Genomic DNA, 27454 nt, shown 5'->3' on the forward strand with positions numbered 1-27454 from the left:
TGTAACACCCAGCCAGATGATACGCCAGACCCATGCCCTGCTATTTAACTATGTAGGAAAGCGGCAAACCCCGAACGCCGGACCAGACGCCCTTTGTAGTGCGTGTTACAGCTCGTGCGGCGACGGGAGCGGCGCACCCACGCCCACGCCCACCTGCGCCTTGTTCTTCCCGGAGGCGAGGAGGCCGAAGCGGATGAAGACTTCGGTGCAGGTGACGAGGATGGAGAGGATGATCAGGATGATGACAATCCAGGTGATGCCTGTGGTGGTGGGGAGCGTTAGCGTGGTTTCGTTATGTAGCAATTGTAAACAAAAGGAGAACAAGGACGGAGGGTGGAGATGGGAGGAATAAGGGTGCGGTGGAAGGACGTACGTGTCATTTTCTTGTCGGCGATGGAGTCGCTCAGGATCTCGGCGAGGTCGAGGAAGACGCGGCAGCGCTCGTTGAGCACCTGGATTCGCGGCTTAATCTCAAGATATTCACGGATGGCGGCATACAGCGGGTGCAGCGTCGGCTCCGAGTCCCAGAAGAAATTGGGTACGTCGAGCATGTTTGATGCTGAAAGGGAGGTCAGTCAATGGGAGAAGACAAGCAGTTGGGAGCCGAAAGGGCTGTTTGGCTTACAGAGATTCACGTCGACGCGGGTGCTGAAAAGGCGACCCAGGAGCCTGACGACTTCAGAGCGCTCCATTCCTAGCTTGCCGGTTAAGGCCAGTCGCCGCGGCACGTATTGCGCCTCAAGCATGATGTGGGCCATGCGTTCCTCAAAAAAGCTGAGCTTGGTACTCTGGGAGATGGCATGGCTCATGGCCAGCTTGATCATGTGGTCGCCGCTGCGCAGCGTGATCATGTCGTTGTAGACACGCGGTCGCGGTATGTTCGGGTTGTACTCAAAATGGAACTCTTCCGTCTCAAAGTCCTCCTCGCGCTGCGGCCGAGTCACCAGGGATACGTTTGTGATGGATTGGCTAAAGGTCAGGTCCGCCAATATGTCCTTCTCTTGCCGCTCCGTGAAGTTCCAGAACACGACCACGCCATACGAGAAAACAAACATCTCACCGAAACTGAGAGCATTGGGCGCAATGCGTGGCGGTGATATCGAGCGCCGCGAGTGCGTCGAGCGCTCTGGTGACTCTGGTGGCATGTTGCTCTGCTCTCCACGTGGACTTTGCGCCGGGCTCCCGCTCTCATCGTGCGCGCGCACGCCGTAGCTCTCGACGTCACCAAAGTATCCCTCATGGTATTCCCGTCGCTCGTTCCGCTCAATTTCCTCGTCCAGCACGCTCTTTCCGCCCGGGCTTTTCAGCACCGGGCTACTCCGCACCCTGTACCCGTCGCTACCACCTAGGAGCGGCAAGTGGTATACCGTATACAGGCAATCATCATACAACTTTGTACGCGCTCCATGCTGGTCCTTGACGAATGCTGTCGTCGCTCTCATCTTGTACGACTGGGCCGTGCAATACGCCGTCACGCGCGCCAGCTTCTCCGTCCGCCGCGCCTTGGGCAGCCGCTCCGCATACGACTTCTCCCGCACACCCCGCTCGATCCGCCGCCTCTCCAGCTCTTCGTCATCTGGCGGACCAGCCTCCTCGTCATCTACGCCGAACCCCTCGAGCCCCTCGGCGTCCACCTCGGCGTCTGCTTCAGGCAGCAGCACCAGCTTCTCGCTGACCTTACTCGAGCGGGCTGGGATGTACTGTGGCGTCACGCGTCCGCTAAGCTTGGGATCTAATGGATGTCTGCCTGACTGGGTGCGGTTGGGCATAGGACGCATGGGAGGGCCACGGCGTTGGCCCGACGGTATCTCGGAGGCATACTGCAGGACATTGTCGACGCTGATGAGCTTGGTACCCATGCGTTGGGCGACAGCTGGACGGATGGGGGTGCGGCCAACTTCACGAGCATCGGTCACCTGCGGGGGAGTCTTTAGCTCAGACAGTCGTGTCGACCGGGGAGAAGGAGTACCAAGACAGTTGGGCCGCGCTTGGGCTTTCCGGAAGCCGATGATGCCATTGCGGCTATCTGGGGTGTTCTGGGGTTAAGGCAGACGTCCCGGTGAGAGCAGTCGCTGATCGAGAGGCCGGGCGGTGTGGGGGCAGGGTGTGTTGCGCTGGCGAACGTTGGAGGTTTGGCAGCTTCGCTGTTGGTGGTGAACGGACGTCATCATTGCCCCGAGCAAAAGCCCGACGGCGCCTCTCCGGGTCGCTCTGCTTTGCTGTGCCTTTTGGATCTCCACTGTTTGGAAGCTTCTTTATCCGCGGCTAAGCGCATCTGCCACTTCCTTCAGCCTTGCGCTTCCACTCCATGTCAACTTATTGTTGCACGCCCTCCCAACGCCACAAGAAGATCCAAGTGTTGGCCAACTCGTATATCAAAGCGCCTCGTCGCCAAAAGTTGCTTTCTCCTGCCAGACAAGCTTATCAAATCAAGCTTTAGCCTTACTATGGCTCAACGGGATTTGCTAGATACAAGTCCAGACGCCGCCGAAACTGCAAACACTACAATTGCCGCTATGCGCAGTGGCGCCCATCAGTAGGAAGCTTCATTAAACTCTCGGCCAATTCTTAGCTTCTCTCAGGATCATCCCAGGGATAGTGCCATCTCTTGGACGCTGTATCGGCGCGGTCCGCGCCATCCGTGCGGATAGGACATGTGTCATCCATCTTGCTGACGCGTTAGCGTCGAGCTTGTTTGTGTAGACGGTTGTTTCGGCCGCGGAATATGCTTCGTGTATCCGTGGTTTTGCTCTATATATAGACAGCCTTACTGTGTATGATTCCAAGCACTGCTGATTCACGAAGCTGTCCGGACTATATGGCATGCTATTAACATTGCTTAACCGTTGCAACCAAACTGGTCCCATATAAATCCACATTGTACGATCATATCTACATGTAGTCGGACCACCTGAACTGCCGTTGCTGTACGTCAGAAGGGCAACTGCTCCAATCGACAGTGGCGCTCTACTGTTGTCGAGTAACATGCATGCGCAGAAGTCAGGTATTACACTAATAGAAAATAATAAAATAAAACAGTGACAGCAGAGGAAAGCAACAAAGAGTTAGGCGTACCATATAAACCGGAGCATTCCCCCAGCGAATCACCGCTGTGGTTCGACGCACGTCTGCGCCTTTGATGGTCTGGTGATAAGACCCCACCCCCAAACCGATGCTGTATTCAAACGCTCACTAGGCCGAAATTGAAACGGGCGCATAGATCTTACATGTGGGTGATTAAATCCACAATCAGGAACGGGTCGGGGCCTTACAAGGTAATCTAGTCTAGACTACAAATATCCTACAGAGCTCTGATACATCGCATCAGCTTTTTGGGATATCTTTTGCTCGAAACCGAAGTATCTGAAATGTATCAACATTCTGGATGCCTGGACGCTGGGTTAAAGTCTTGACTTGGTCATCGGGATAATCTAAGGTTCTGGCCAACACTGGGAGCCCCGTTGTTATGTTGGCTTTGTGACGGCGCTCGAGATGGTTTCGGTGGCGGCGCTTGGTGCGTTGTTTGGGGTGTAGAGGCTGGGTTGGCAAAGACAGAGGAGAGGGATAAGAGTGAGATGAGCGATCACCAACTCGTAGTCTTTGTATATCTGTGTTGTTTTAGGACGATAGGCATGAAAATGAATGAACATTTGGCTGATTGTTGTGTCGGCGTCTAAAATCCAGTGAATATACGAGAAATACGTCGCCTCGGAGCCTTGGGTACTTGTGTTCGAGCTGTACAGAAAGGAGGAACATTCGGGGTTGTCCAATTGGATCAGTAGCCCTTCCCTACCTCCTATTTGTTATACTTTTGCCTCTTATAGAATGCACTCTCTCTACTCCTCCAATCGGAAAGTGAAGACCTCGATTTTTGGAGAGGAACAGTGCTCTCCAAAATTCAGGACTAACGTATCATTGGTCACGAAGTCGTATAGCTCAGCCCGAGAATTTCTGGAATGACGTTGGGTATAAGGGAGCTTGACTCGAACTGGCGTAGCGCGTATTCCATTTGTTAACAAATTGTTATTTCGTAAAGGCCGGATCAACATAAAAGACTACTCCTAAGAGTACTGCCGAAGGGTTTTGAGTGATGCTAGCCGGGGTCTCGAACTCGAATCCAGAGACATGGTGGCTCGGCTCACTGGCCTGGTCCTCGGGAAGGGGATTGGCATTTGAAGAAGAATTTGTGCCACCATGGGTTGGAGGGAGATGCAAAACTAAATTAGACGCGCCGCTTGGCGATTTGCATGCTTGCAGTTCATTTATTGTCGGGCGTTCCTTTGAGGTTTCGAGGCAGCGCTGGCAGTCTTTGTCAAAAGTGGCACTGCCAAGGGCGGAAATGAAGGGTCTTTTTGAAGGGCAACGTCAGGAACGTCTGGACGTCAGGGTACGTTACAGGGCGTTTCACTGAGCATGCCTTTGGACTGGATAGCGTGCCCAGAGGTAAAGGCGCGTAAAGAAGGCGTGGCGAAACCCGTTCACGTCTGTCGGGGAGGACGGTGTCTCTCCGGAGCAGCGTGCCAAGGAGGTTGCGGGCTTTGAGAGAAGCGTTGAAACAGACGCTCTCGTTGCTGCTTAGGTAAGATGGCAATGCAGATCATCTGGAGAGACGGATGGAGAACAGGGCGGATTGCCATGCGTCTCCATTTGCCGATCTCGTATCCACCTTGACGATTGCTGCGTCGTCGCAGCTCCTTCCCGTAAGGCCCTACATCATAGGTAGAGTACCTGCCGTTCGTCTCGTTCTCCCATCTCCCCCAGACTCTCAAACCCGCCGCGCCGCCGCCATCCATTGCTCGGGCACGCCGGCGACGCCACCGCATCATCACACTCTACTTCTTCCTTCCGCGAACCTTCGTCACACGCACCCCTGTCTTTGCGCTCTTTGGCCACCTGGTACCGCGCGTTAGCAGCCAGTCTAGATGCGCTAGCCATCTCCACATCCAGCTGTCCCAAGCTACGACGGCTGCACACTCCACCATACAGCACCTGCTCGCTTCTGCGCATTTTTGGGCCGTCATGCGAAGGAGCTTGCGCGCCCTGCTGCTGTCTCCTCTCCATTCATGAACAACCCCAGATCCATCTTCACCGGACGACTAGACCCCTCTGACCCCCCGCGCAATCTAGAAACCAGACGCCTCACGACTCCAGAGTACCGAGCCACACTTAGCACTCAGCCCGCCGACCCACCCAAGCCACCGGAAGCTACCGCCCACGAAGAAAACACTCTCTTTGCGCGTCCCATATGGCATGCAAAGTTAGACTGTCATAGTGAGCAGTCATCTTCTCCCGCCGGAGCTGCCAAATTGCTGCCTCTGCATCGCAAGCCATTCGTTCTCTCCTCGAAACCCGCCGAAAAACGTACCTTTCCCCAGACAAGCCCCCAGAGGGGCGATATCACCTCCGAACCGCTGCACAAAAGACGCAAGCTCCAGACCCGCTCGCGACATACTCTAGACGCCTTCGACTTCCCCCGTACCTTCGACCGGAACGGCGCGCAACCCCCTTCGCCCCTCTTCTTCTCCAATACAAAGCGAGCCCGTCCGCCTCTGCCAGCTCGTTTTTCGAGCTCGGAGGCCGCTGCGAGGATGCTGAGCAATGCGCGCGAGGACAGCGGCATCAAAACCGTCACGCTGGCACGTGGCACATATTCTGGTTCCAGCCCCACCAGCGCGCCGGGCCGCGCATCCTTCGATCGGGCGAGTCTATCACCCGTGTCTCCCGACCTTAGAGAAAAAGCCGAGCTGCCTCGCGCATTGGGCCAGATTGGAATTGCGGAGTTGCTAGAACAGGATTGGCGGCCGACTTTCATTGTGGACCTGGGCGACGCCTCCAATTACGGACCGGTATACTTGAATGTAGTCTTCGGAAATTCAGCACTGCGGTCAAACGTCGGACTGCTCGAGCTCGTGTCCGGAACAAGCGTGAATGATGCCCAGGATTCTGTGGCTCCCAGAGCCTTTGTCCAGTTCAAGACATGGCTACTAGGCTCCGTGGTGCACGGCGAGTCATTGGATGTCTGTATACCTCCGTATCTCTATGGGGGGCTTTCGTGGACCATCGCCACCATTCGAAAGCGATATCGAGTCATTAGCGGTAATGCCACGGCAGCCCATACGCCGAGCTCCACATCCCCATCGACCACCACGTTAGTCGTGAATCGAGACGACAGAGCGAGTACCATGGATTCAGTACACCCAGTGTTACCAAGCACAGAAGGAGATACGGGCGATTATTTTGGAAATGCGGCAGCTACCACGTCGGATCCTGGCGCATCACCACGGACAACGGGTCCTGTGTACGAACCCTCAACCCCCTCGGGACTAACAGGCTCTTCGCTACTTTCAACAAGAGCTGGGTTCACCGACCGGCTCTTGGGAGCTACGATGACCCCCGGCCCTCTGGCTCATCCATCAATAACAAACGAGTGCGTGCTCCGAGCAGCTGTTGCTGGTGATGTTGATGCCTTTTTCAGTAATAATGACGGGAGCAATAGGAAAGAGATCGGCTTCTTCGACTGGACCCGTTTGCCCATCGACTCTGATCTTCCGAAACACATACAGTTTGCTCGAAGCATCGACTGGGCATCAACGCCTCTGGGACCCATTGAGTTTTGGCCTTCTGATTTAAGACAAATGTGCAATCTCATCATGGCAAGCCCGCATCCAGCGGCCATGTACTGGGGGGATGACCTCGTGGCCATTTATAACGAAGCCTATGTGCTTCTCGCCGGACAAAAGCATCCACTGCTCATGGGCCAAAGCTACAAAGATGCATGGGTGGAGATCTGGGAGGAAGTCAAAGACGTGTTCGCTGATGCAAAACGCACTGGTCAAGCCACCATGAAGGTAAGAGTTTGCGGCAGGGTTCATCAAGCGCGAAAAGCAAAATAACAACTCCATAGGATGACGATTGCCTGTTCATCAAGAGAACCGACTACCTCGAGGAGACGTATTTTTCGTGGTCGATAATACCTATGATTGGCAACGATGGCACAGTAATGGGCCTTTATAATCCAGCATTCGAAAAGACTAGACGGAAGATCGCTGAACGACGCATGCTAACACTTCGCGAAGTTGGCGAGAGAACAGCTTCTGCGCGAGACATCAGATCTTTCTGGGAGCAGGTTCTTTCAGCCTTGGCCACCAACGAACATGATACCCCCTTCGCACTCGTCTACTCGGTTTCGGACGATGCGGATTCGGATTCGTCATCGATGCATTCAAGCAGCATCCTAGGTACGAAGCAATGCTTGCTCGAAGGGTCTTTGGGTGTGCCGCCCGGACATCCTTGCGCTCCAGACCGTCTAGAACTGAAGACGAGCATGGAAGGCTTCGGCCCGGTTTTACGCGAGGTCATGAAGACCGACAGGCCAGTCTTATTAGAGGTCGGCACCGGTGACCTTCCCCCGCAAATCATAGAAGGCATTGGGGGTCGTGGCTTCGATGACCCTGTCCGATCGGTGATCGTGTGCCCAATCCACCCGACAACAGGCGAATCCATCCTCGGGTTTCTAGTCCTTGGCGTTAATCCACGACGACCCTACGACGACGACTACAGCCTTTTTATCCAGCTCCTCAGCAGACAATTGGCAACATCGTTAGCCTCCGTCGTATTATTTGAGGAAGAAATACGGCGCGGGCAACGAGCAGCCAAACTCGCTGCTCTGGATAGGATGGAACTTTCAGAGCAACTTGCCGCGCGGACTCAAGAGGCAAGAGACAGCGAGACAAGATTTACGCGGATGGCGGAGTTCTCACCAGCAGGTCTGTTCATCGCCAACTCTGAAGGCCATATAACGTACTGCAACGATACCTGGTACGAAATTTCGCGGGTAAACAAGGACACCAACAGCACGGACAAATGGATAGACGCAGTCAAGCCAGAGGACCAACAGATGGTTGTTGCCCTGTGGAATAAGTTGGTCGACCATACGGAGCCGGCGACAGCGGAGTTCCGGTTCAAAGCACCGTGGGAAGACAAGAATGGTAACCGGACCGACACTTGGGTTCTGTTCAGCGCTTATCCCGAGAAAAACGACCACGGCACGCTCAAGAGCGTTTTTGGCACCATCACAAACATCAGCCAGCAGAAATGGGCAGAGGGCTTCCAAAAACGAAAGATGGAGGAAGCCGTCGAGTTGAAGAGGCAACAGGAAAACTTCATCGATATCACAAGTCATGAGATGCGGAATCCGCTCAGCGCTATCTTGCAGTGTGCTGATGAGATTTCGTCAACGATGATTGATTTCCGCAACACTGGCTCAATGATGATAAACGAAGAGCTCATAAACAACAGCATCGATGCTGCGCAGACCATTGCTCTCTGCGCTCAACATCAGAAGCGGATTGTTGACGATATTCTTACACTTTCGAAGCTCGATTCCGCTATGTTGCTTGTTACGCCTGTCGATGTACAGCCATTGACCGTTGTGCAACGGGCCCTCAAAATGTTCGAAGGCGAATTGGCCACGGCTGATATCCACATGGAGTTCCTGGTTGATGAATCATTCAAGAAACTCAACGTGGATTGGGTCCGATTGGACCCGTCCCGTGTCATGCAAGTCCTTATCAACCTGACAACCAACGCCATCAAGTTTACCACTACAGAATCCAGACGGACTATCCGGGTGACTATAGCTGCCTCGACGGAAAAGCCGTCGAAGCTTCCCAACAGGCCTGTCAACTACTTTCCCACTCGGTCAAAGCGGGTAGACATGACTCACGATAACGAATGGGGCGATGGGGAGGATATTTTCGTGCATTTTGCCGTCCAGGACACAGGCCGGGGTTTGAACGAGGAAGAAAAGAAGCTTCTTTTCCTTCGCTTCTCGCAAGCCTCGCCCCGAACACATGTGCAGTATGGTGGCTCCGGGCTGGGTCTCTTCATCTCGCGTGAGCTTACCGAGCTGCAAGGTGGCGAGATTGGCGTCGCATCCGAAGCTGGTAAAGGCAGCACTTTTGCTTTTTACGTTAAGGCGAAGAGAAGCCACGCGCCTGAGGACCCTGTCGAGCAATTGTCGATTACACTTCCCAGGCAGCCCACCGAGGTCAAGGGTAAAAAGAAGGATCAAGAAGCAGCCGTCAAGACGAAGGACTTTGCAACAGCCACGGCGGCAGATCAACCAAGCTCACCGGCTACTTCGGCTAGCCAGAAGGCGAAGGACCGGGGGCGTATCAATGTGTTGGTGGTTGAAGAGTAAGTTCCCTTAATAGTTGCGATCATATTCATCCTGCTTGAACCCAGCACTAACCGTACCAATAGCAATCTCGTCAACCAGAAGGTTCTTCAGAAGCAGCTCAAGCACCAAGGCTACAACGTCCTCGTTGCCAACCACGGTGGGGAATGTCTTGAAAAGCTACGCGACAGCACGCACTTCTCCAAGCCCATATCTGACAATCCGGCCGAGCTATCTGTCTTGCTTATGGACCAGGAAATGCCTGTCATGGACGGCTTGGCGTGCACGCGTGAAATTCGCGAGTGGGAAGCCGACGGCCGCATCACACGCCATTTGCCTATCATCGCCGTTACAGCCAACGCGCGTTCGGAGCAGATTGCGCAGCTGCTGGCAGCCGGCATGGACGATGTCGTCAGCAAGCCCTTCCGGATCCCAGATCTCGTCCCCAAGATCGATGAGTTAGCGGCCAAATACCTTGATCCTGTTGAGGGTGCGAAGAACGTCGCTGCTAGAATCAGCCATATGCCGGATAGCACCACGGCCGTGGGCTCGCCGAGATCGGAAATGAAGAAGTGATTGAGGATAGAATTTTGACTGTAATATACGTGAGAGCATACATTGGTATTATGGTGTTGGGTTCGGGCGCCTGCGGGCCTGGCGGATGGTATGGGATGGGATAAGATGGAAGACATGGGTAGCACGGATGGCATGGGTGGCATGAGCTCTGTTTTTCAGCATCACGGATTTACGGTCAAAAGGAGCAGTTTCGGCGGGATTGGGTCTGAAGGCTAGGTTTAAGATGCTCAGGGTCCCTGCTGTGGAAGCGGGTACGAGCTGGTGGGTTTACTGCGCACGTATTCTTATTACTTTGCGTGCGGTTGCATTAGCATTTTCGAGTTTTATCATGCGGCGCAGGATTGGGAACCTACATGTAGATAGGTCAACGACTCTGTGGAGAAGAGGAGTCAGTGTACAGATAAGAGAGTAATGGTCAGAGAAAGCGAACGCAAGGTTGAAGCTCCTGCGTGCAGAAACTGCTCCTTCCCTGCGTCTGTTGGCTGAGGCTCGCTCCTGCTGTGTCGACACACATACAGGCCCTTGCCTCGTGTCCATCTGCCGACCCGCTGAATTGGGACTGCCTTCACACTTCACATGTGCAACCCACACGTCCGTCTCCAACCAGCAACGTTAACATTCATGCCTCGTCAAGAGCTTCTGCTCACCTCATGATTTTTCGTTTGCTTCCTCGGCCAAGTCGCTATGGCATACGTGCTCTCGCTGCCTCCGCAGAGCCCGCTGAAACGGTCTTTCAGCGAGACGCCGTATCTTCGCTCGACATCCTCGTCTCATGACTCCCTTAACACGATCCGACGTTGCAGACCTAACAATGTATCGGCTACCTCTCTCATCACTTTGACCTCGGTGAAAGCCGGGTCGTGGGCCAGAACGAATGAAAATGCTCCTCCAAAGTCGAGGACCACGTCATTTCTTGACCTGATAAGCGAGCTTCCGCCCGTCTGCTCTGTTCATAATGAAACGGAATACTTTCCGGAAAAGCCTCTGCGCCCTCACGATATCCCGCTGCCACCGTCTCCTTTGCCCCCAACGATATGCTTCGAAGTTGTCGACACACCACAAACCGAGGAATTTCCGGATATCTCTTTGCCAGAGGCGCTGGTCCCGGAAGTTGAAACGGAATCAGACTCCGACTCTGTGGAATGGCCTATTGTGATTTCATACGCCTCGAATGGAAGCAGCTCTGCCTCCAGCATTACGACAGACCAAGGAGAAAACTATGACGAGGACTGTGACGGGGACCATGACGGGGACCATGATGAGGGCCGTGGTGAAGACCGTGACGAGGATCTGGAAGATTCCTTAGATGTGGAAAGTCCAGAGAAAATTGCACCATTCAGGAGATGGGTCAGCACACTGAGACGCCGCAACAAGCAACGTAGCAAGGAGCTTTCTTCATCTTCTCGTCGCTGGACGCTGGATGGGTCAGGAGATGAGCCAACAAAGAAAAGAGCACATCGCGATGCAAAGATAACCGCGCACAAGAAATCCAATTCACTGACCTCATCCATGGGGTTCGTGACAGCAGTCAAGTCCGCATCAATCACTTTGGCTAGCACCAGCATTGCACCTTTGACCCTCATTAGCACTATGAACAGCCGAAGCAAAGGTAGCAACCATGGGAGCACGGTCTCCGATGCTAAGTTCGTGGCGAAAATGAATTCCACAGGCTCCACCCAACTTATGGACGAGCGTGCTTCGGAGCGGGCCAAACACCGTCGCCGGACCCTAGAGGAGATAATAACATCTGAAGAAGGTTACATTGGTGACATGAAGGTCCTCGTCAATGTAAGTAAAGCGCTAAAGCACCGTGCAGTCGTCTTGAATTGACCGGCCTTTAGGTCTACTTGACAGTATTAGCTTCAACACCGGCGGTTTCATCTCAAACTCGATTGGCAATCCATCGAAACGTGTCCCAGATCCTTCAACTGCATGAAGACCTTCTCGGAGAGCTCCATCGAATTGTCCCGAATCCTGAGTATGTCCATGATGACAGTTCGTTCGAGGTGGTCTCAAGGCCAAAGCACGTGCGGTGGCAGAGTGTTGACATAGTGCCTGGACGCAAGACGGGTATCGCTGTAAGTCGTCGGCAACAGCGTCACTCTATGGACATATGCCAAACCCCTGAGCCTGCGCCGGTGGGCTTGACGGCGGACACCAAGACCGTGGCAGATGTTGCTGGCATCTTTGACAAATTCGTAAGTTTGTCATCTATCCAGATAGAATTCCCTCCATTGACTGCCTCCTTTATAGATGAAACGGTTCTTTGCGTATGAAGAATACAGTTCCAAATTTGAATCTGTCAACCAAGAGCTGGAATCCACTTACAGGACCATTCCCGCCTGGAGTGCGTACGAAAGAGGGGTCGAGGCGCTGTCTTGTGCTGTGACGTCCGTCAACAATAAAGAAGCAAGCTGCAAAAAAGGCCTCACCTTGGCGGATCTCCTTATTAAGGTAAGTCGAACATGTTTGTATGGGATCAATGCTGCTAACGAGACACCAATATAGCCAATCCAGCGTCCCGCTAAATACCCTTTGTTCTTCAGCGATTTGCTCAAACATACTCCAGTTGCCGACGACCCGGTCGCCCATGCGGAGTTGGAGAAAGTCTACTACCGGTTGAAGGATGCAATTCAGGAGATCAACAACGCCAAAGATGACCCAGTGACTAGGAGACTTATTGAGACGACTTGGTTGCTTCAAGATCGCTTGGTGTTTTCCACAGAGGTATGATGGAACAGTTGACATCCTGCGAACTTATTGACACAAGGGCAGCAAATCCTACCCCACGCTCTTCTGACGAGGTTACTCGGGCATGTCGTGCTTTGTGGAGTGTTACACGTTGCCTATCAAACGAACGAACGCGTTGAAGGCAAATACATGATTTGTATTCTGTTCAGGTCCTGCCTTCTTCTTGCAATCACGGACAAGGGATATGCAACTTACCATGTTGTCGCTGCGATTGCACTAGGCAACGGAAGTATCGAACAGCCCAACAACGGTCGAGGTACGTATTCCATTCCACTTCATTCAGTCCGATACTAACAAACTTCTCCACATCAGGCTTACAATGTCATACTGCTCTTTTCACATGGAAGCTCGTTTTCGAAGCAGAACATCGGCTTTTTGAAATAATTTTGAGCGCGTGTTCCGCGCAGGAGGAAGACGTTTGGAAGAAAATTTTACGACAACGGATTGCAGCAGAGGATAGCGACCTCCTGGAGGGCAGGTCAACTGTACAGGAACTCTTTTCCTCACTCACCTTGAACCTAAAGAACATTGGACCCGCCTTTGGTCAGCCAGACAGCTTTACACGCCGGATGTCTATCAAGCGTGCTGGTACAGTTGGACCGAAAACTAATCTCAACCAAGTCATAATCAAAAACACTGAAGCCCAGAAGAAGCCGCTAACTGCGCAATCAACGGCTTCTCTCCCGGTTGGTCGTTCACAATCTCACCTCTCGACTTGCCTCGTTCCCACGCTTGCTCCACGGAGAGCTGAAAGAGTGCGGTTAGAGACAGCCATCTGTGATGTGTGGACAAGAGACGCTCTTCCGTATCCCGGCATGAGCCCTAGGAGAGCAGAGAACCCTATCAGAGCATCAGCAAACTCTGTCATGCGCAAACTTAGCATGGCAAGCATCACCAGCAACTTCTCCAAGCGGTCTGGGAGCTACGCTAGTCTCAGTCAGCTCCGCAGAGAAGACCATCCGAAGCCATCAAAACGCCCTTCGCCACCACTTAGGAAGGCTTCTCTCCCGTCCACTCTCCGCCGGCCTGTATTTGACTTTCACAAGACGCCGACGACTTTCCTTCCTGCCGATTTTGAGCTGAAAGCAACAAACAACCGGCGTAGAAGACAAGCAAACAGGGCGATGGTCTTTGAGCGGGCAACCGAACACATGGTGCTACCGATGGTACCCGCCGTTGCAGTAACTCCTTCTCCTCCAGAACCGACCCCAACGACGATTACGCCGAAGCGATCAGCGACAACATTGAATGGACTTTCTAACGTTAATGGTTCTGGTGAGGTAGTTGCGAAACCGGCGAAACCTGAAGTGACGGTGACAAGCGTGCAAGAGCAAGAGATACGCTTGGCAGTGCTCAACAAACCTTCTTGCAAGCCTCGCACACGGCGGTTCAAGTTCTGGGCGCGGAGCAATGATGCTCAGAAGACGATACTGGACCAGCCAAAGAGAATGGCGACACCTACTTCGTAACAGCTCAGTTATGATTGTTCTTCTTTTTTTTGGGCACCCCAGACGTAACAAAGGCATGATATCATCAAAAAAGGGGTGACAGTTGGGAGGTTGACCAGTGCTTGGAAGACGGTTGGATGCGCATCTTGGCTGTGGAAGCAGTGCAGATCATACCCCTGGCACAGCGTTTTGGCATGCGGGAATACGGCAACCATGCAAGGTACCCGTACTTGTTGGAGGGGTGTGGAATGAAAGCACGCACGCTCGTTTTCGTGGGTTCTTTTGGAAGTTGAGTATTGGATACAAGGATAGGTGTAGGGAGCAAACAGAAGCATATCACTGCGTCATCTTTTCCCTGATCTCTCTCGGGCGCGATCTGGGCGTTTGACAAATTGACGTGATGAGGGGCAGCATTGGGCAGCAGGAGCCGGGGAGAAGAAGGGCGTGGAAGGTCCGTCTCTGGTGATGGCGGGGCAGCTCCGGCAGCTCGAACAAGGAAGGGCGGGGTGGGGCCGTGCGTTCGATGACGTAGACGCCCGTTTGCGAGTGCTACAAAACCCCACGTCGCGATTGTACACACCCCGCCAACTCTACTTTCTCATCAAGCTTCACTGCTCCTTACACCTTTCCAACTTCAAACCTCACATCACCACCACCACACATTCACAATGACTCGCGGAAACGCTGCTCAGGTCAAGGTCCACTTCAAGGGCAAGGAGGATGACTTCGTCATCTTCGTCGACAGCATTCAGGCCGTCAAGGACTGGAAGAACGACAAGTCGGTCCCTCTGGCTCAGGTCGTCAGCGGCTGGAAGGTCTTCTGCACCCACAAGTAAGTCCAATCAATTTCTCTCCCTCTCTCGCGCGTCATGACGACAGCTCTCTAACATCAGCACAGGCAAGGCACCCAGGGCATCCTTGACGGCGCGTCCAACAGCGCGCTCGAGAACGAGTTCGGCACGCACAACGAGGAGGAGGTTGTGAAGAAGATCCTCGAGCAGGGCGACGTCCAGTCGACCGAGGTACGTCTTCATTCCCCTCGTACCAAAGCCACAAGAGCATCATCGCTAACAGCAGCAACAGGAGTCTGGCCGCCAGGGCGACAGGAACATCACCTCGGGCCCCTCGATTGCCCAGGGCTACTAAGCCGCTTCTCACTTACTTCCCCACAACCGACCTTGCGAATATACCCTGGGGGATCATCAGCAACTAGGTGTTGGGCAGCATTTCAGTCACGGCCGGCCTTGGAAGACAGGCTTGGCTGCTCGCGCGCCTAAACTGTTTCTTTGGCGTCGCGATGAAGGACTTATTTATGAAATAGTAAAACCTAGTTAGTACCTCGCTCTCATGCAGAGACGAGATGAATGAAATGAGTCCATGACAACATCCTTGCCCTATCGCGCTCTGCTTGTTAAGCGTGATACTCTGACAGTATGCGTATCTTCCCGACTCGTACATAAACTTAATACTCGTCCTCCATGCGCCTGTACACGGATCATAGTGACGAGAGCTTACTGGCCTCTTGGGATACAGGACACGTGGGGCAGGTGGCTGCTCTAGTCCAGTCCGGCTGAATTTGACGGACCGAACGCTGCGCCTCCACACGGCGCCATTCCTGATGGCTTCCGTGTCGGGCAAGCCACGCAGGTACGCGCACGTGAACGGCGTTGGAATGTGCATGGTAGGTTGTTTGCGGCAGCGGTCAACGTCCGTCACCGTCAAGCGCGATTCACCCCGTCTTGCGAGACAACAACGCTTACACGGAGTAAGAAGAGAAAAAATCTAGTAAGGTTAAAGACACTTAAGAGTATGTGTATATATGTAGTTGATATGCCTTAAGACCATTTCACTTATAGTCTAAGACTCGGGGTTGTAGCTAGCTAGACAACGAGTAGTCCGTAGGGACTGCTTGTGTCCTTCTCCGTCTCGCTAGACGGCGAATCTCGCTTGATGGTGACGGACGTTAGAGTGATGAAGACGTTTGTTTGGATAGGTCTTTTCGTGGTTCAATTGATCTTGATTTTTGTTATTCTGCTCTTCTCACTCTAATGCTACGCTATCGAAACATTGCGCGACTTCGCCTGAGTGCCTGGTCTAGCTTTCGGCTTTTCCATCTCTCTTTCAATCCTCTGTGGTTCTTCCACATTCGTCTTACGCCAGCCACGTCCGGGATTATCCCATGACCTCCCAACTTTTGCGCCCATTGGGGCGTTGAGTAAGCTGATGTTCATGTGGTTAGTTGGCTGAGTCGGACGTTGACAGCATCGTGTGATGGGAGCTGTAGTTCTGGATGCTCTCGCTTGTCTCCGGCACCTAGTCGTCAGTGACCGACTCTCCTCTGGGTATTCCACTGTCATCAATGCCCCTACCATGACGAGTCTCTGGCGCGCCCTTTGCGGCTGAGACGATGCTTCTCAGCGCACATCACCTCGCCGTCTTGTCTCACTCAGCTGACGGAAGTTGTCTGCCTAAAGAAGAGCAGCTCTGAGAGCAGCTGCAACATTTCCGGCGAGGCGTCCTGCAGGTTGATTGGAAGGTTCACGTGGGGCTCTTTTTTGTGAGGGTCCGCGGCGCCCAAAGACGCGGGTTGAGTGCGATTGCTGGTGCCAGAGTAGTGAGCCTACTTACACGTCTCGCTAGCGTAAGCGTGCTATCGACGTCGAAGAGACAGGTGGTGCCCTTGATGGGTTGCTGGTTCAGGAGAAGGATGATAGTCGCTGTCTGGGCCATGTTGGTGCTTCATAAGAAAGAGAAAGGGAGTTATAAAAAGGGCATTTGTGTTCTCAGAAAAAAGCATCTGTGCACCTGCCACCTTGTGTGCCCCTCGTTGCCCAGCCAGGGACCGGGCGGTGAGCAGATTGCGGGGAGAGTTAGGCTGCACTAGTTGAGAAAGGGCTAGACCCAGGCACGCCTGTCCTTCATGAGCTTGAGGTCTCTCATACGAGTAGCTGACAAGCCCACGCAACGAGAGCTCGCCATGTTAGTCCGGAGCAGTCGCGAGCTGCAAGTGAATGAGTATGACCTCTGCCAGCGTGATGCGTTGCGCCATGGTAACTCAGCGCTGTTCCGGGCCTCCAAATTCGGGAAGTACGTCACGATAGAGAAGGCATTGGCTTGCCGTAGCTCAAAACATAGCAAGCAGATCCCAAAATGTTCATATGGAGCAATCGATGAGTATTTGTGAGTTGATGAATTGGTTCTTGGTGGAGATTCGGGGCTGAATCCTAGCGGATGTGCTTCGTCCCGGGCGAAGTTGTCCCATAAGTGTCCAGAGCGGGAGTGAGAGGCTGTCCAAAAGAAAAGTGACGCGAACTTGTATGGAGTAGAATAAGAGACCCAGTTAAGGTGTGTAGAGTCTGTGTATGCTCTAAGAGCTTTTCACCTATACCCAGGACTCGGGCTAGGAGCTAGGCAAGGAGTACTCTGTAGGGACTGCTTATATCGTTCCCTGCCTCACTATACGATGGATCTCGGTTCGCGGTGACGGACGTTAAATTGGTCACAAAAGGTGTAAGCAGAGCGCGAATCGGAATCAAAGGATAGCTAGCACCTGTGCGAAGGGGGTTGTTCCATGTCAGTACTTGCAATCTTTGACGAAAACGAAAACGAACAAGGAGCCCAGGGGGAAGCTTCTTCAGATAGGTGAGAAGATTGTAATAATAGCTGGTTTTGAAACCATTCCCAGCGTCACGAGCCAGGCACGGCAGGGAGTTGGCCCAGTCGGGACTGGCGCGGAGAGGGTGGAGTCTTATGGCCCCAGCGTGCTCATCATCGAGGCTTGGGAGGGATGGTTGACGGGAGATTCGCAAAGGCCAGACTCACCTTGATCGATTGATGACGCAAGTTGGCGATGATGTCTGGACGATGAAAGCTAGCTACGAGAGGTCCGGTTGCGCTGCCTATTTGTGGCGTGGCACGGGCCAGGATCACTGACGTATTCCCTGCTCGTTTTGTGTGGCTTTCCCACTTCCCGTCACAGCCGTCCCTCCTCGCTCGGCCACATAACACCCTCCGCGCACGACCAGCTCCCCGCTACCTTCACAGCATCAAAACACCTCATCCTTGAGCTCAGCTTTTTTTCCCACAGCTGCGCCTTTGTTCATAACCTCCAACCTCTACGCTACACAAGCTCCATTCCAGCAGCTGCCACCTAGCAACCAGCAACCATGACGCTCTACTACAGCCTCGTAAGTCCTCCAGCGACCCTCCAGCTCCGAACCACGTTGCAGAGCTTCGTCGAGCTCCCACTGCCTTATCCGTTTCCATCGTCAGCTTCACGACGATGATTTCGACATTGGTCTCCTCAGCCCCTCTTTCGCACCCAGCCGAGTCCGTTTGAGCTTTGCTAACATTGTATCATCCAGGTCTTCATGCTCCTCGTGGCGGAGATGGTCATCTTCATGTCACTCATCGTGCCTCTGCCCTTCACCTGGCGTCGCAAGCTCTTCACGTTCATCTCCGAGAGCCAGCTCATAGCAAAATTACAATATGGCATGAAAGTGAGTTTGTCGCTTGCGTTACGCAAGATTGGCATTGGGCTAACCGTGCATCTAGATCACGTTCATATTCATACTCATTCTCTTCATTGACAGCGTCAACCGCGTCTACCGTGTGCAGATCGAGCTTGCCGCGGCCTCCAAGGACACCACGCGTGGAGGGTAAGTCAAATAACAAACAAGTTGCTAGAGCACTGCTAACGATGATTTCATCAGCACCGCTGTCCTGGGCGGCTCTGAGCGCATGGAAGTCCAGGCTCGCAAGTTCTACTCTCAGCGCAACATGTACCTCTGCGGTTTCACTCTCTTCCTCTCCCTCATCTTGAACCGTACCTACGTCATGATTCTTGACGTCCTGCGCCTCGAGGAGGAGGTCAAGAGCCTTAAGGGTGACTCCACCGCCAAGGGCAAGTCCGGCCTGGGCCAGGCTGGTGATGCTGGCGAGATTGGTCGCTTGAGGAAGGAGCTTGAGGCCAAGGACCGCGACATCGAGAACCTGAAGAAGCAGGCCGAGGGTCTCAGCCGCGAGTACAACCGCATGGGCGACGAGATCTCCACCGCTGACAGCGTCCCCAAGAAGGACCGGTAAATGCTTACCGAACGGGTTTCCTGAAGCTGTAGTGTTTTGATGGACAAAAGTTCATGCAGATGACGAAAGCGCGGATACCTCAAAAGACAGCGCACCTTACGTGCGATTGGAGTGCGGAGTACAGGGACTGGAAACTGTGTTTCCACGTGGAGGGTTGTACTTCATCAAGGACAGCGTATTATAGCTTCCAGTAAAAGTAGCATGGATCACTGCCATGGTGTGTCGTTTCGTCTTGTGAATTTGGTCCACGTAGCTGGTGCTTCATCCCTGCCAGATGGTCGGTTCTTGCCCCACCGACGGAGATTGCGGACTTAGCGAGTCGGAGCTGTCACATCATGCCGTCAACCCATCCAAGATCATGTACATTGATTGAAAAGTCATGATCAAATCCATATTCTACACCCGCTTCCATCCAGAGAAAGGTAAGCGACAGCCCAGCCCCCAGTTGCAGACTAGAGTTGACCGCCCCAGGTTCACGAGTCGTCCATCAGGTCCCCGATGGTTCCATCATACCTTCCACCAAACCATGCGCCCTGTTCGAGCCTCTCTTCGATTTCTCCAGCATATCCGAATATGTCATCCCACGGCAGGAGTTCTGCGACCGCCTCGTAACCGTCTGCTGCAACCGCTACCGCGTCATCGGGTACCCAGTGTGCATCAACGACGAGAGCAAGTATGAGCGCAACCAATTCATATTCAACTTCGCGTTTGTGGTCGAGGAAGACCTGCTGGATTGGAATAGCTTTGCCAGCGTAGTGCGCAAGCTGGGCAAACTATTGCGCAATCTGGAAGAGCAGGGCAGCTTTTTGAGCAAAGAAGAGGCGGGCGATGTCTTGGGTTTTGGAGATATGGGGAAGGGACAGGCAGGGCAGAAAAAGTCGCAGAGGCCTGATTCGATGGCTGAGAGCATCGAGTCTTTCGGCCTCGATAAGCTCAGCTTGGATACTGAAGATACGGATGTTGAGGAATCGGGGCCGGTGAGCAAGGTGTATGCACTTTGTGAGATGATATTGGAGGATCTGAACAACTACTGCGAGTGCATGTTCCCGATTGGTATGTTCATTCCTGGTATTAGTTCTGCTCTATTTTCATACCTGATGCTAACTTCTGCAGATGACTCCAATATCATAAACCTCAAGCTCTTCCCGACTCGCCTTCCTCCTGCTCCGGTACACGCATGGCACGTTCCGCTCTTGACCATCGATCTCGAGATGTATACCGCACCGTCCAGCATGAACCCGCACACCTTCAGCAGCCGCTGCGCGACGCTATCCTCGGACCTCACGCTCACACGCATCCTACCCTTCATTGACGGTATCAATTCCGTCTCGTACATATCACAACTCGCCGACACAGACTTGAGCCTAACACGGAAGGCCGTCCAGCACCTGGTCTACTACGAATGCGTGATCCTACTCGACATCTTCCAGTTCGGCGCCATGTACGCGCCCACACCACTCATCGCGCACTTCTTCATGGACGAGGCAGCCATAGCCGAATGCGCACGCTACGTCCGGATCCCACGCTTCCTAGACACATCCGTCGGGGACGCGACATCGATCTTCCCACTCACCGAAACGAAGACCGAGAACGCAGCGGGCGAGCCCGTCACCGCGGCCGGGCTAGGCCGGGGCCATAGCCGTAACCCCAGCGCCGGCAGCGTGCGGTACGCGCCGCCGACAGCAGCAGCATCGACGACGGGCAGCCCGACGCAGCGCCCGCAGCGCTCCTCGACCATAAGCACACAAGCGAGTGCGGGCTTCGCGAACCTGATCCTGGCGCCCAACCAGCCCAGCATCTCGGCCGAGACGCTGATCCTGCTGTACAGCTCGCTGCGGCAGGGCGTGACGCTGCGGACGTGGGTGATGGAGAACCAGGCGCTGTTGGCGCACATTGACGTGCGCCGGCTGGTCACCTTCGGCGTCATCAAAGGCTTCCTGTACCGCGTGCATAAATACGCCATCACGACGTCGGCCGGCGCCCTCGCTGGCACCACGGCCCGCTACGATGGCTTCGACCACTTGCATGGCATCCGCTATCGCGGCGGCGACGTCAAGCACCAGAGCGTCTACGTGCCAAGTGAGGAGGGCGATGGCAGCGTCGGCGGCCGCGAACTGCCTCTCGCGAGGTATTTGGATGGCCTGCACTGCTTTGATGAGATTTGTACGGAGCTGGGCATGGGGGAGAGGGAGGTCGTGGCCAAGATGCGCAAGGGGTTTAGCGATGTGTTGATCGTAAATCGGTGAGCCACCGGTGGGCTTGAGGTGTGGGAATGCTTGGAGTTTGTGGGTGTGCTTGCTTGGTGGGCGGTTGTGTATGGTGCGTTGTGAGATACCCTCAATTGCTGTTTGGTTTTTGGCACTTCGTGCCCGCTTGGTTGAGATTGCTTGGTTGGGGAACGGAGGGAAGGGTTTACTACATGTTTGCAAGAGCAAATACTAAGAAAGCAAAGGGAATTGTTCAGGAAAAACTAACTCATATCTGCATTACCATAATCAGCAAGTACAGAAAAGGTCGAGTCAGCAACAGTAATCTTTAAAAGGACATCGACCTAGTTATGCAACAATCTGCCGGACAGATCCGTCTTGATTCCACAGAGCACCATCCAGCGGTTCAAAGACGCGCGGTAGTAGCGTCCTAAGTTCCACTTCATCTCTTGCTTCACCCATTCGGACACAGCGTTGATCCCGCCTACGTATATGATGTTGATTGCCTACGTTATTACCAGCCCTCACCGTCATCGCTCTCCTCCCTGGAAACTTTTTTCGTCCCCTCCATCTGCCCTGTGTCCTCTCCCTGAATCTTGATCCGTTATCCATCCGCCCAAAGCTGAACTCCTCGAACACCGTGCATGCATAAGTCCGCTCTCCAAAATGAAGCTTCGAAACACTCTTTGCCCTCCCGCCACGCGGCCCCAGATGCTTTCCTTCTCTCCTTCTTCCCTCCCAAGCGTGCACAAATAAAGGTTACTCGATCGACTAAGCTGCCACGCTTAGCCGCTCTACCTCTTCTTGCCGCCAGGCCTGGGTTTGCATTCGTCTGGGTTGACGGGGTGCAGCATGATCTTGTTTGGCATCTGGGGGTTGTTGGCCGAGAAGCCCTTGCTCCAGTCGTACGAGACGGCGTAGGCGAAGATGTTGCCGGAGGCGCTGAACGCCGTCGAGGTGATGGCGCCGCCGACTTCCGGATAGCCCTTCAGACGGTGCTTTGCGTCCTTGTCCCAGAAGTGGAAGGTGCCGTCGCTGCCGGCCGTGCTGAAGGTACCGTGTGTCGGGTGGAAAGAAATCGCGTTGACCGAGTAGACCTTGGCGACATCGCGCTGCGTGTTGTCCGTCTGGCGGTGGCACTTGAAAGAGAAGTTGGACCTGGAATGAGGCGTTAGTCCTTGTACGCGTAGTGTAGGCGTAATATAGCTGAGCACTTACGAAGCATCCTTCTCCTCCACGTACTGGATGGCGCATCGCCCCTCAATGCTTCCTACTGCAAAGCCACTCGCGTCCGTGAAGCAGCTAACCACCCTCGTCTGCCACTTCAGCGGGCTCTGGAGCGTCTTGTAAAAAGTGCCGGGGTTTTGCAGGTTGATAATGTTGATGTAGCGATCTGCGGTGCCGACAACCAGCAGCTGCTCCTTTATATCCATAGTGTAGATGCGTTCCTGGCAGTTGACAGTAATGGCGGGGGTCTGGTTCGACGCGCGCACATCCCAGTACTTGATCGTCTTGTCCCAAGACCCAGTGACAAGGACGTTCGAGCCGCTGATTTGGGTGGTCCTGACGCAGCGAATGGGCTCGTCATGCACAGCGACGACCTGAGGTGTAGGGGTTCCATTTAGGTCCAATCTTTTGGCCTGCTTGTCCGCGCCTGCAGCAATAAGTGATGAACCGTCCTGTTGATATGACATATTAGCGCGGTCTCTCGACGCGATTGCGCCACCGATTTCCCTCGATCGCCATGATTCTGGTCGCATACCTTTGCCCATGCAACACTCAAAGCTGGTCCGTCAGTCTTAAACGAAGCCGCAGGATTACTATTGCCTCCGTTGTCGATTTGCCAGATCCTAACTTCCGAGTCCCACGAAGCGGCGGCGAGGAGGTCCTGAGTAGGGCAGAAAGAAATTTCGCTGATCGAATCCGAAGGGGGGTTAGCGACGGTCACGTCCTTCGAGATGTCGCCTTGGGTAGGGTTGGAAGCAGCCGCGCTGCTGGCTGAACCGAAGAGGGCCATTGTGGTTGATCTTGGCTGCGGTCAGAGGAGTGGAGCAGGCGACGCGAGAAACGTAGTGAGCGGTGGGCGGGCGGCCCTTTAAACGCGCTTTTGTCGTCGCTGGGGTTGCTGGTTGAAGCTTTGTTCGCGGGCACGGCAGCAGCTTCACGTCAAGCCCGCATCTAGGAAGGTTACGGCCCGACCATTGTCCCGGCTCCGCTTTCAGAGTGCATACCGACTTTGATGACGGAATCTTCCTGACTCAGCCTCGAGGGACTTCACCAGCTCTTGACATCCTTACAATCTCACTGGTCTAATGCTCCTAACCGATAGAAAACTTGGCCGCGTCTGTGTTGCTTACACAAAAAGGCTGTTGCATTTGGAAGGCTCCAACATCCGTCCGTACTTGCAGCCTAAACAGGCAACATTGTAGGCTCCACGTCTCGCTGCAGCCTAGCACTCGAACATGACAGCCTAGCCGCAAAAAAGGAACCTGGGTTGCAGTTGGCTCCCGACCCTAGCGCTCTCCACATGGCTGCTCTCTCTATTGCGAGTCAGTCAACTAGGATCTGCTAACGTCCGTCATCGCGAACCGAGATCCACCGTATAGCGAGACAGGGGACGATACAAGCAGTCCCTACAGAGCACTTCTTGCCCAGCTCTTAGCCCGAGTTCTAGACATAGATAAAAAGGTCTTAGAGTATTTATGGACTCTATATATCTTAGCTGGATCTCTTCTTCTACTCCGTATAAGTATCACCATCTCGCTTCACGGTGAATCTCGTTTAACGGTGACGGACATTACATGGGCTTCTGCACAATGCTCACGATACATACGTGAGAATGTACATACATCTCTCTTTAGTGAAATAGACCCGACGTCTCCGCATACTGGCTTGCACTGTGCATCAGAAGGGCTCCAAGGTAGGTAGGTAGATCTGGAGGCAGCTGAGAAATGCCTTCATTGTTTGAAACCTTGGCTGTTTGGCGAAAGTGTATTCCAAGCCTCCTTACAACTTTAGAACAGGAAAATGTGCTCCTTCTAAACCTACAGCAAATTGGCCGCGTCCAAGGCAGACGCATAAGCACCCAGGAGCCTCTTCACAGCAAGGAAAATGACCATCTGCCGACTCACGCTCAAGGCCCGGAGACAAATTACATACCAACTACTCATATGTAGAAGCGCTAGAAGATGAGAGATTAAGCATTCCTGCCATTGACCATGTGTTATGGCGTTCGAAGGAATTGTCAGAGTGGTGGAAGTCAGCAGATGCATCAAAACAATTCCTGCAAACGAACAATGAGCAGCGTCTGAAGACTTAGATTACTACAGACGCAAGGTCTAATTGTAGCTACCTACTGCCGGTGATCCGACGGTATCTCGCAGCCGCTGAGAAACGACGGATCACGTTTGTGGCTCGGCGCGCCATGTGGATCAAGCTCCGAGGGCCGGTTTCGTCAACTCGAATTCGTGTAGACTGTCTAATTTGAAATCGCTAGCAAAGCAAACCCGTACATCGACCCACTGCTGCCTTCCTGATGTCGTACCGTGTGCACGCTATCCGGATATCATAGGGATAGCGTAAGGCGGGTCCAATTCGTCGTAAAACTTTTGGCTCCTGTCCATGAGACAAGCCCTTCGTGGCAAAGCAAATTTACAAGTCGGCGTCCTCCTCGTCGGGCAGGGGCATGTTGGAAGCAGCCTCCATCTCCTTCTGGTACTGCTCGAGGACGGCCTGGTCGACCTGAACCTCGGGGGGAGCGAGGGCAGGGGCAGCAACGAATTCCTTGATTTTCGTGTTAGCAGCTTCTCAAACCAAATCAAGCGGATTTCACGTACCAGAGCCTGGTTGCCGACAAGCTTCCGGGCGAGCCAGAGGAAGGGCTTCTCGAAGTTGTAGTTGGACTTGGCGGAAATGTCGTAGTACTGGAGGTTCTTCTTGCGGTGGAAGGTGATGGTCTTGGCCTTGACCTTACGCTCCTTCACGTCGACCTTGTTGCCGCAGAGGACGATGGGGATGTTCTCGCAGACACGGACGAGGTCACCTGCGGAATTTGTGAGTATGTGTTCAACGCCGCTTCCGCGACCGGGAAAACTTACGGTGCCAGTTGGGAACGTTCTTGTAGGTGATACGGGAAGTAACATCGAACATGATGATACCGCACTGGCCGTTGATGTAGTAACCATCACGGAGACCACCGAACTTCTCCTGGCCAGCGGTGTCCCAGACATCGAACTGGATAGCGCCCAGGTTCTATTGAATCGTAAGTCTGTGCTCGCACAAAATCGTCACCGGAGAGATGCGTACGGTGGTGAAGCCAAGAGGGTGAACCTCGACACCCAGAGTGGCAATGTACTTCTTCTCGAACTCACCCGTCAAGTGACGCTTGACGAAGGTGGTCTAAAAAGCAGGCACAAAGTTAGCGACAGAAGTCAAACGAGTTTGCGATGCTCTCGCGACAGCCTGACGTAAGGGCGCAGGTTCTGCGCGAGAGCATGCGGCGGCAGCCATGAACTTACCTTGCCGGTACCACCGTCACCGACGAGGACGAGCTTGAAGGTAGGGGGCGCCTGCGCGTCGGCCATGGTGTGTGTTCTGGTCTGGCGGGTGAAGCTGGTAAGGGTTGTTTGGACTGCGCGGCGGGGTCCGTCAGTAGCTTTTCTTTGAGGCCGCCGGCGTAAAAGCTGGCACAGAAGAGAAGGAGCTCGCAGAAGCTCAAGGGCAGCTCACCTGCAGCAGGGTATTATGTGATGAGAACCAGAAGGCTCGTGGGTTGTCGTGGGGCAGACGGTGGGAGTGAGTTGGTCGGAAGATTTGTTGTTGGAGCGGGCGGTCTCTGAACAACAGCTTAGCGGCGGGCGCACGTGACTATGCTCAGGAAAATTCCAGGTCCGCCAAGCACGATTGCCAAAAGGCAGGCAAGGCAGCAGGATCGTCACTTTTCACGCTTGTCATCATTCGTACATCCAGACTCGGCCGGGTATCATGCATTCCACCACGCCATGTTTGCTCCACACTGCCGATGCCACGATGCCCTTTCTTCACAGTGGCAGCAGATGACAGCCCAACATACCCCGCCCGCCCCAGTTGCGCCTAGGCGTCAGCTGCAGCTCTACCTGATCCCCAGCTCGAGACACCCGAATCGATATCGATCGCTATGTTTGCTTTGTCAGCAAGATGTTCCAACGTTGCCGCGACTACTGCAGCCCAACTTACCCCTTCGTTCCGCGATACTGCCTCGGCAACCTTGCTCAGCTTCTCGTGGTTCATCCAATTGACGTCGCCGAACACGACTATCTGGTCTCCCGCTTTCAGGCCCGCCGTGTCCGCAGGGCTTTCAGGCACCACGCTGTTGACCTTCGCAAAGGGTGCCTGCAGCGCCGGATCCGACGAGGCGTCTGCGTTCGCTGGGGCCGATGCACTGTGTGCGGTCTGGTTGCTGGCCGATGCCGCTGCGGCTGCTTGGGCCGCGGCGTGATGGTCATGCAATCCGATCTCGATCTTCGCCATCAACGCCTTGAGGTCGTTCTGAAGGTGTATTATCCGAACCCGAGTCGTGCGTACTGTATCTCCTAGTCAGACACCAACATCCAACCGCGATATGACCGGGCACGTACTCTGTGCAATGTCGATGTCGTCTCTAGGGTATCCATCGAATGATGTGAGGCTCGTTCTCATGTTGACACCGTGCTAAACGTAGGTAAACAGATTAGCTGGTGCCATACAAACGTATGCAGCGCGCACGACTTACAGAGTCAAGAACTGAACTCAAAGCCGACAGCTCGCTGTCGATCCGCTGCTTCTCAGCTATGAGCTCCACAAGAGACATCTCTTGCTTGGGCACGCCGTTGGAGGCACCGTTTGTGGCGGGGCCGGATGCCACCGACGGAGTGTGAATGTCGTCCATGTGTAATCCCATAGATTGCGTGTGATGTGTAGGTTTCAGTTGTTCTAGAGGTAGCTGACTAGGGTAGTGAAGCGGAAGTGTGTCAGGAAGCTGTCCAGCGGCGGTTTCCTCAGTTCTGAAGGCAAACACCATGCGCAGCTTGCGACGAGATCGCGGGGCAGCTCTAGTCATTCCCGAAGTTTAGCCACCTCTCAAATGACTCAGTGACTCGCTTCCGAAGTCCATATCAAATGGGCCCCGGATAATTTGCCCACCCCCCTTTGGATATTTTGCCCACCCCTTCCACCGCCTCCTAAATAGGTAA

The 27454-nt window shown here is 53.9% G+C and overlaps 10 protein-coding genes across 10 annotated transcripts; 6 read left to right on the top strand and 4 right to left on the bottom strand.

Annotated features, from left to right (window-relative positions):
- Nucleotides 1-105: 105 nt before the first annotated feature.
- Nucleotides 106-2017, bottom strand: K452DRAFT_231538 (uncharacterized protein; the record flags this gene model as incomplete). Its single annotated transcript, XM_033537170.1, has 4 exons — nt 106-260; nt 374-559; nt 626-1916; nt 1970-2017. The coding sequence occupies 4 exons, from the start codon at nt 2015-2017 to the stop codon at nt 106-108; spliced, it is 1680 nt and encodes a 559-aa protein (XP_033395666.1).
- A 1637-nt stretch (nt 2018-3654) lies between these two features.
- On the top strand, nt 3655-4496 carry K452DRAFT_289334 (uncharacterized protein). The gene has a single exon (XM_033540807.1). It carries the CDS (start codon nt 4091-4093, stop codon nt 4409-4411), a length of 321 nt encoding a protein of 106 aa, XP_033395667.1. The 5' UTR covers nt 3655-4090; the 3' UTR covers nt 4412-4496.
- A 270-nt stretch (nt 4497-4766) lies between these two features.
- On the top strand, nt 4767-10191 carry K452DRAFT_253627 (uncharacterized protein). Its single transcript, XM_033538297.1, has 3 exons — nt 4767-6848; nt 6905-9198; nt 9265-10191. The coding sequence occupies exons 1-3, from the start codon at nt 5064-5066 to the stop codon at nt 9752-9754; spliced, it is 4569 nt and encodes a 1522-aa protein (XP_033395668.1). The 5' UTR covers nt 4767-5063; the 3' UTR covers nt 9755-10191.
- Nucleotides 10192-10344: 153 nt separating this feature from the next.
- Nucleotides 10345-14297, top strand: K452DRAFT_320046 (uncharacterized protein). Its single transcript, XM_033544284.1, has 6 exons — nt 10345-11542; nt 11596-11952; nt 12008-12208; nt 12263-12481; nt 12530-12761; nt 12818-14297. Exons 1-6 carry the CDS (start codon nt 10439-10441, stop codon nt 13972-13974), a joined length of 3270 nt encoding a protein of 1089 aa, XP_033395669.1. The 5' UTR covers nt 10345-10438; the 3' UTR covers nt 13975-14297.
- A 253-nt stretch (nt 14298-14550) lies between these two features.
- K452DRAFT_274549 (uncharacterized protein) lies at nt 14551-15342 on the top strand. The gene is made up of 3 exons (XM_033539195.1): nt 14551-14785; nt 14852-14975; nt 15037-15342. The coding sequence occupies exons 1-3, from the start codon at nt 14622-14624 to the stop codon at nt 15097-15099; spliced, it is 351 nt and encodes a 116-aa protein (XP_033395670.1). The 5' UTR covers nt 14551-14621; the 3' UTR covers nt 15100-15342.
- A 2596-nt stretch (nt 15343-17938) lies between these two features.
- Nucleotides 17939-19252, top strand: K452DRAFT_274550 (uncharacterized protein). Its single transcript, XM_033539196.1, has 4 exons — nt 17939-18140; nt 18318-18452; nt 18508-18611; nt 18666-19252. Exons 1-4 carry the CDS (start codon nt 18120-18122, stop codon nt 19036-19038), a joined length of 633 nt encoding a protein of 210 aa, XP_033395671.1. The 5' UTR covers nt 17939-18119; the 3' UTR covers nt 19039-19252.
- Nucleotides 19253-19417: 165 nt separating this feature from the next.
- Nucleotides 19418-21284, top strand: K452DRAFT_310324 (uncharacterized protein; the record flags this gene model as incomplete). Its single annotated transcript, XM_033543323.1, has 3 exons — nt 19418-19460; nt 19510-20091; nt 20152-21284. 3 exons carry the CDS (start codon nt 19418-19420, stop codon nt 21282-21284), a joined length of 1758 nt encoding a protein of 585 aa, XP_033395672.1.
- A 755-nt stretch (nt 21285-22039) lies between these two features.
- Nucleotides 22040-23262, bottom strand: K452DRAFT_231599 (uncharacterized protein; the record flags this gene model as incomplete). The annotated part of the gene is made up of 3 exons (XM_033537174.1): nt 22040-22403; nt 22464-22924; nt 23008-23262. 3 exons carry the CDS (start codon nt 23260-23262, stop codon nt 22040-22042), a joined length of 1080 nt encoding a protein of 359 aa, XP_033395673.1.
- A 1283-nt stretch (nt 23263-24545) lies between these two features.
- K452DRAFT_352256 (uncharacterized protein) lies at nt 24546-26050 on the bottom strand. The gene is made up of 6 exons (XM_033545767.1): nt 25974-26050; nt 25763-25875; nt 25551-25643; nt 25343-25496; nt 25082-25287; nt 24546-25028 (listed from the first exon to the last, which is right to left on the bottom strand). The coding sequence occupies exons 2-6, from the start codon at nt 25826-25828 to the stop codon at nt 24897-24899; spliced, it is 651 nt and encodes a 216-aa protein (XP_033395674.1). The 5' UTR covers nt 25829-25875; nt 25974-26050; the 3' UTR covers nt 24546-24896.
- A 234-nt stretch (nt 26051-26284) lies between these two features.
- Nucleotides 26285-27150, bottom strand: K452DRAFT_231398 (uncharacterized protein; the record flags this gene model as incomplete). The annotated part of the gene is made up of 4 exons (XM_033537164.1): nt 26285-26398; nt 26460-26806; nt 26861-26933; nt 26995-27150. 4 exons carry the CDS (start codon nt 27148-27150, stop codon nt 26285-26287), a joined length of 690 nt encoding a protein of 229 aa, XP_033395675.1.
- Between the last annotated feature and the right edge of the window lie 304 nt (nt 27151-27454).

Source organism: Aplosporella prunicola (genome assembly GCF_010093885.1).
Source record: "Aplosporella prunicola CBS 121167 unplaced genomic scaffold K452scaffold_18, whole genome shotgun sequence".
Lineage (NCBI taxonomy): Eukaryota > Fungi > Ascomycota > Dothideomycetes > Botryosphaeriales > Aplosporellaceae > Aplosporella > Aplosporella prunicola.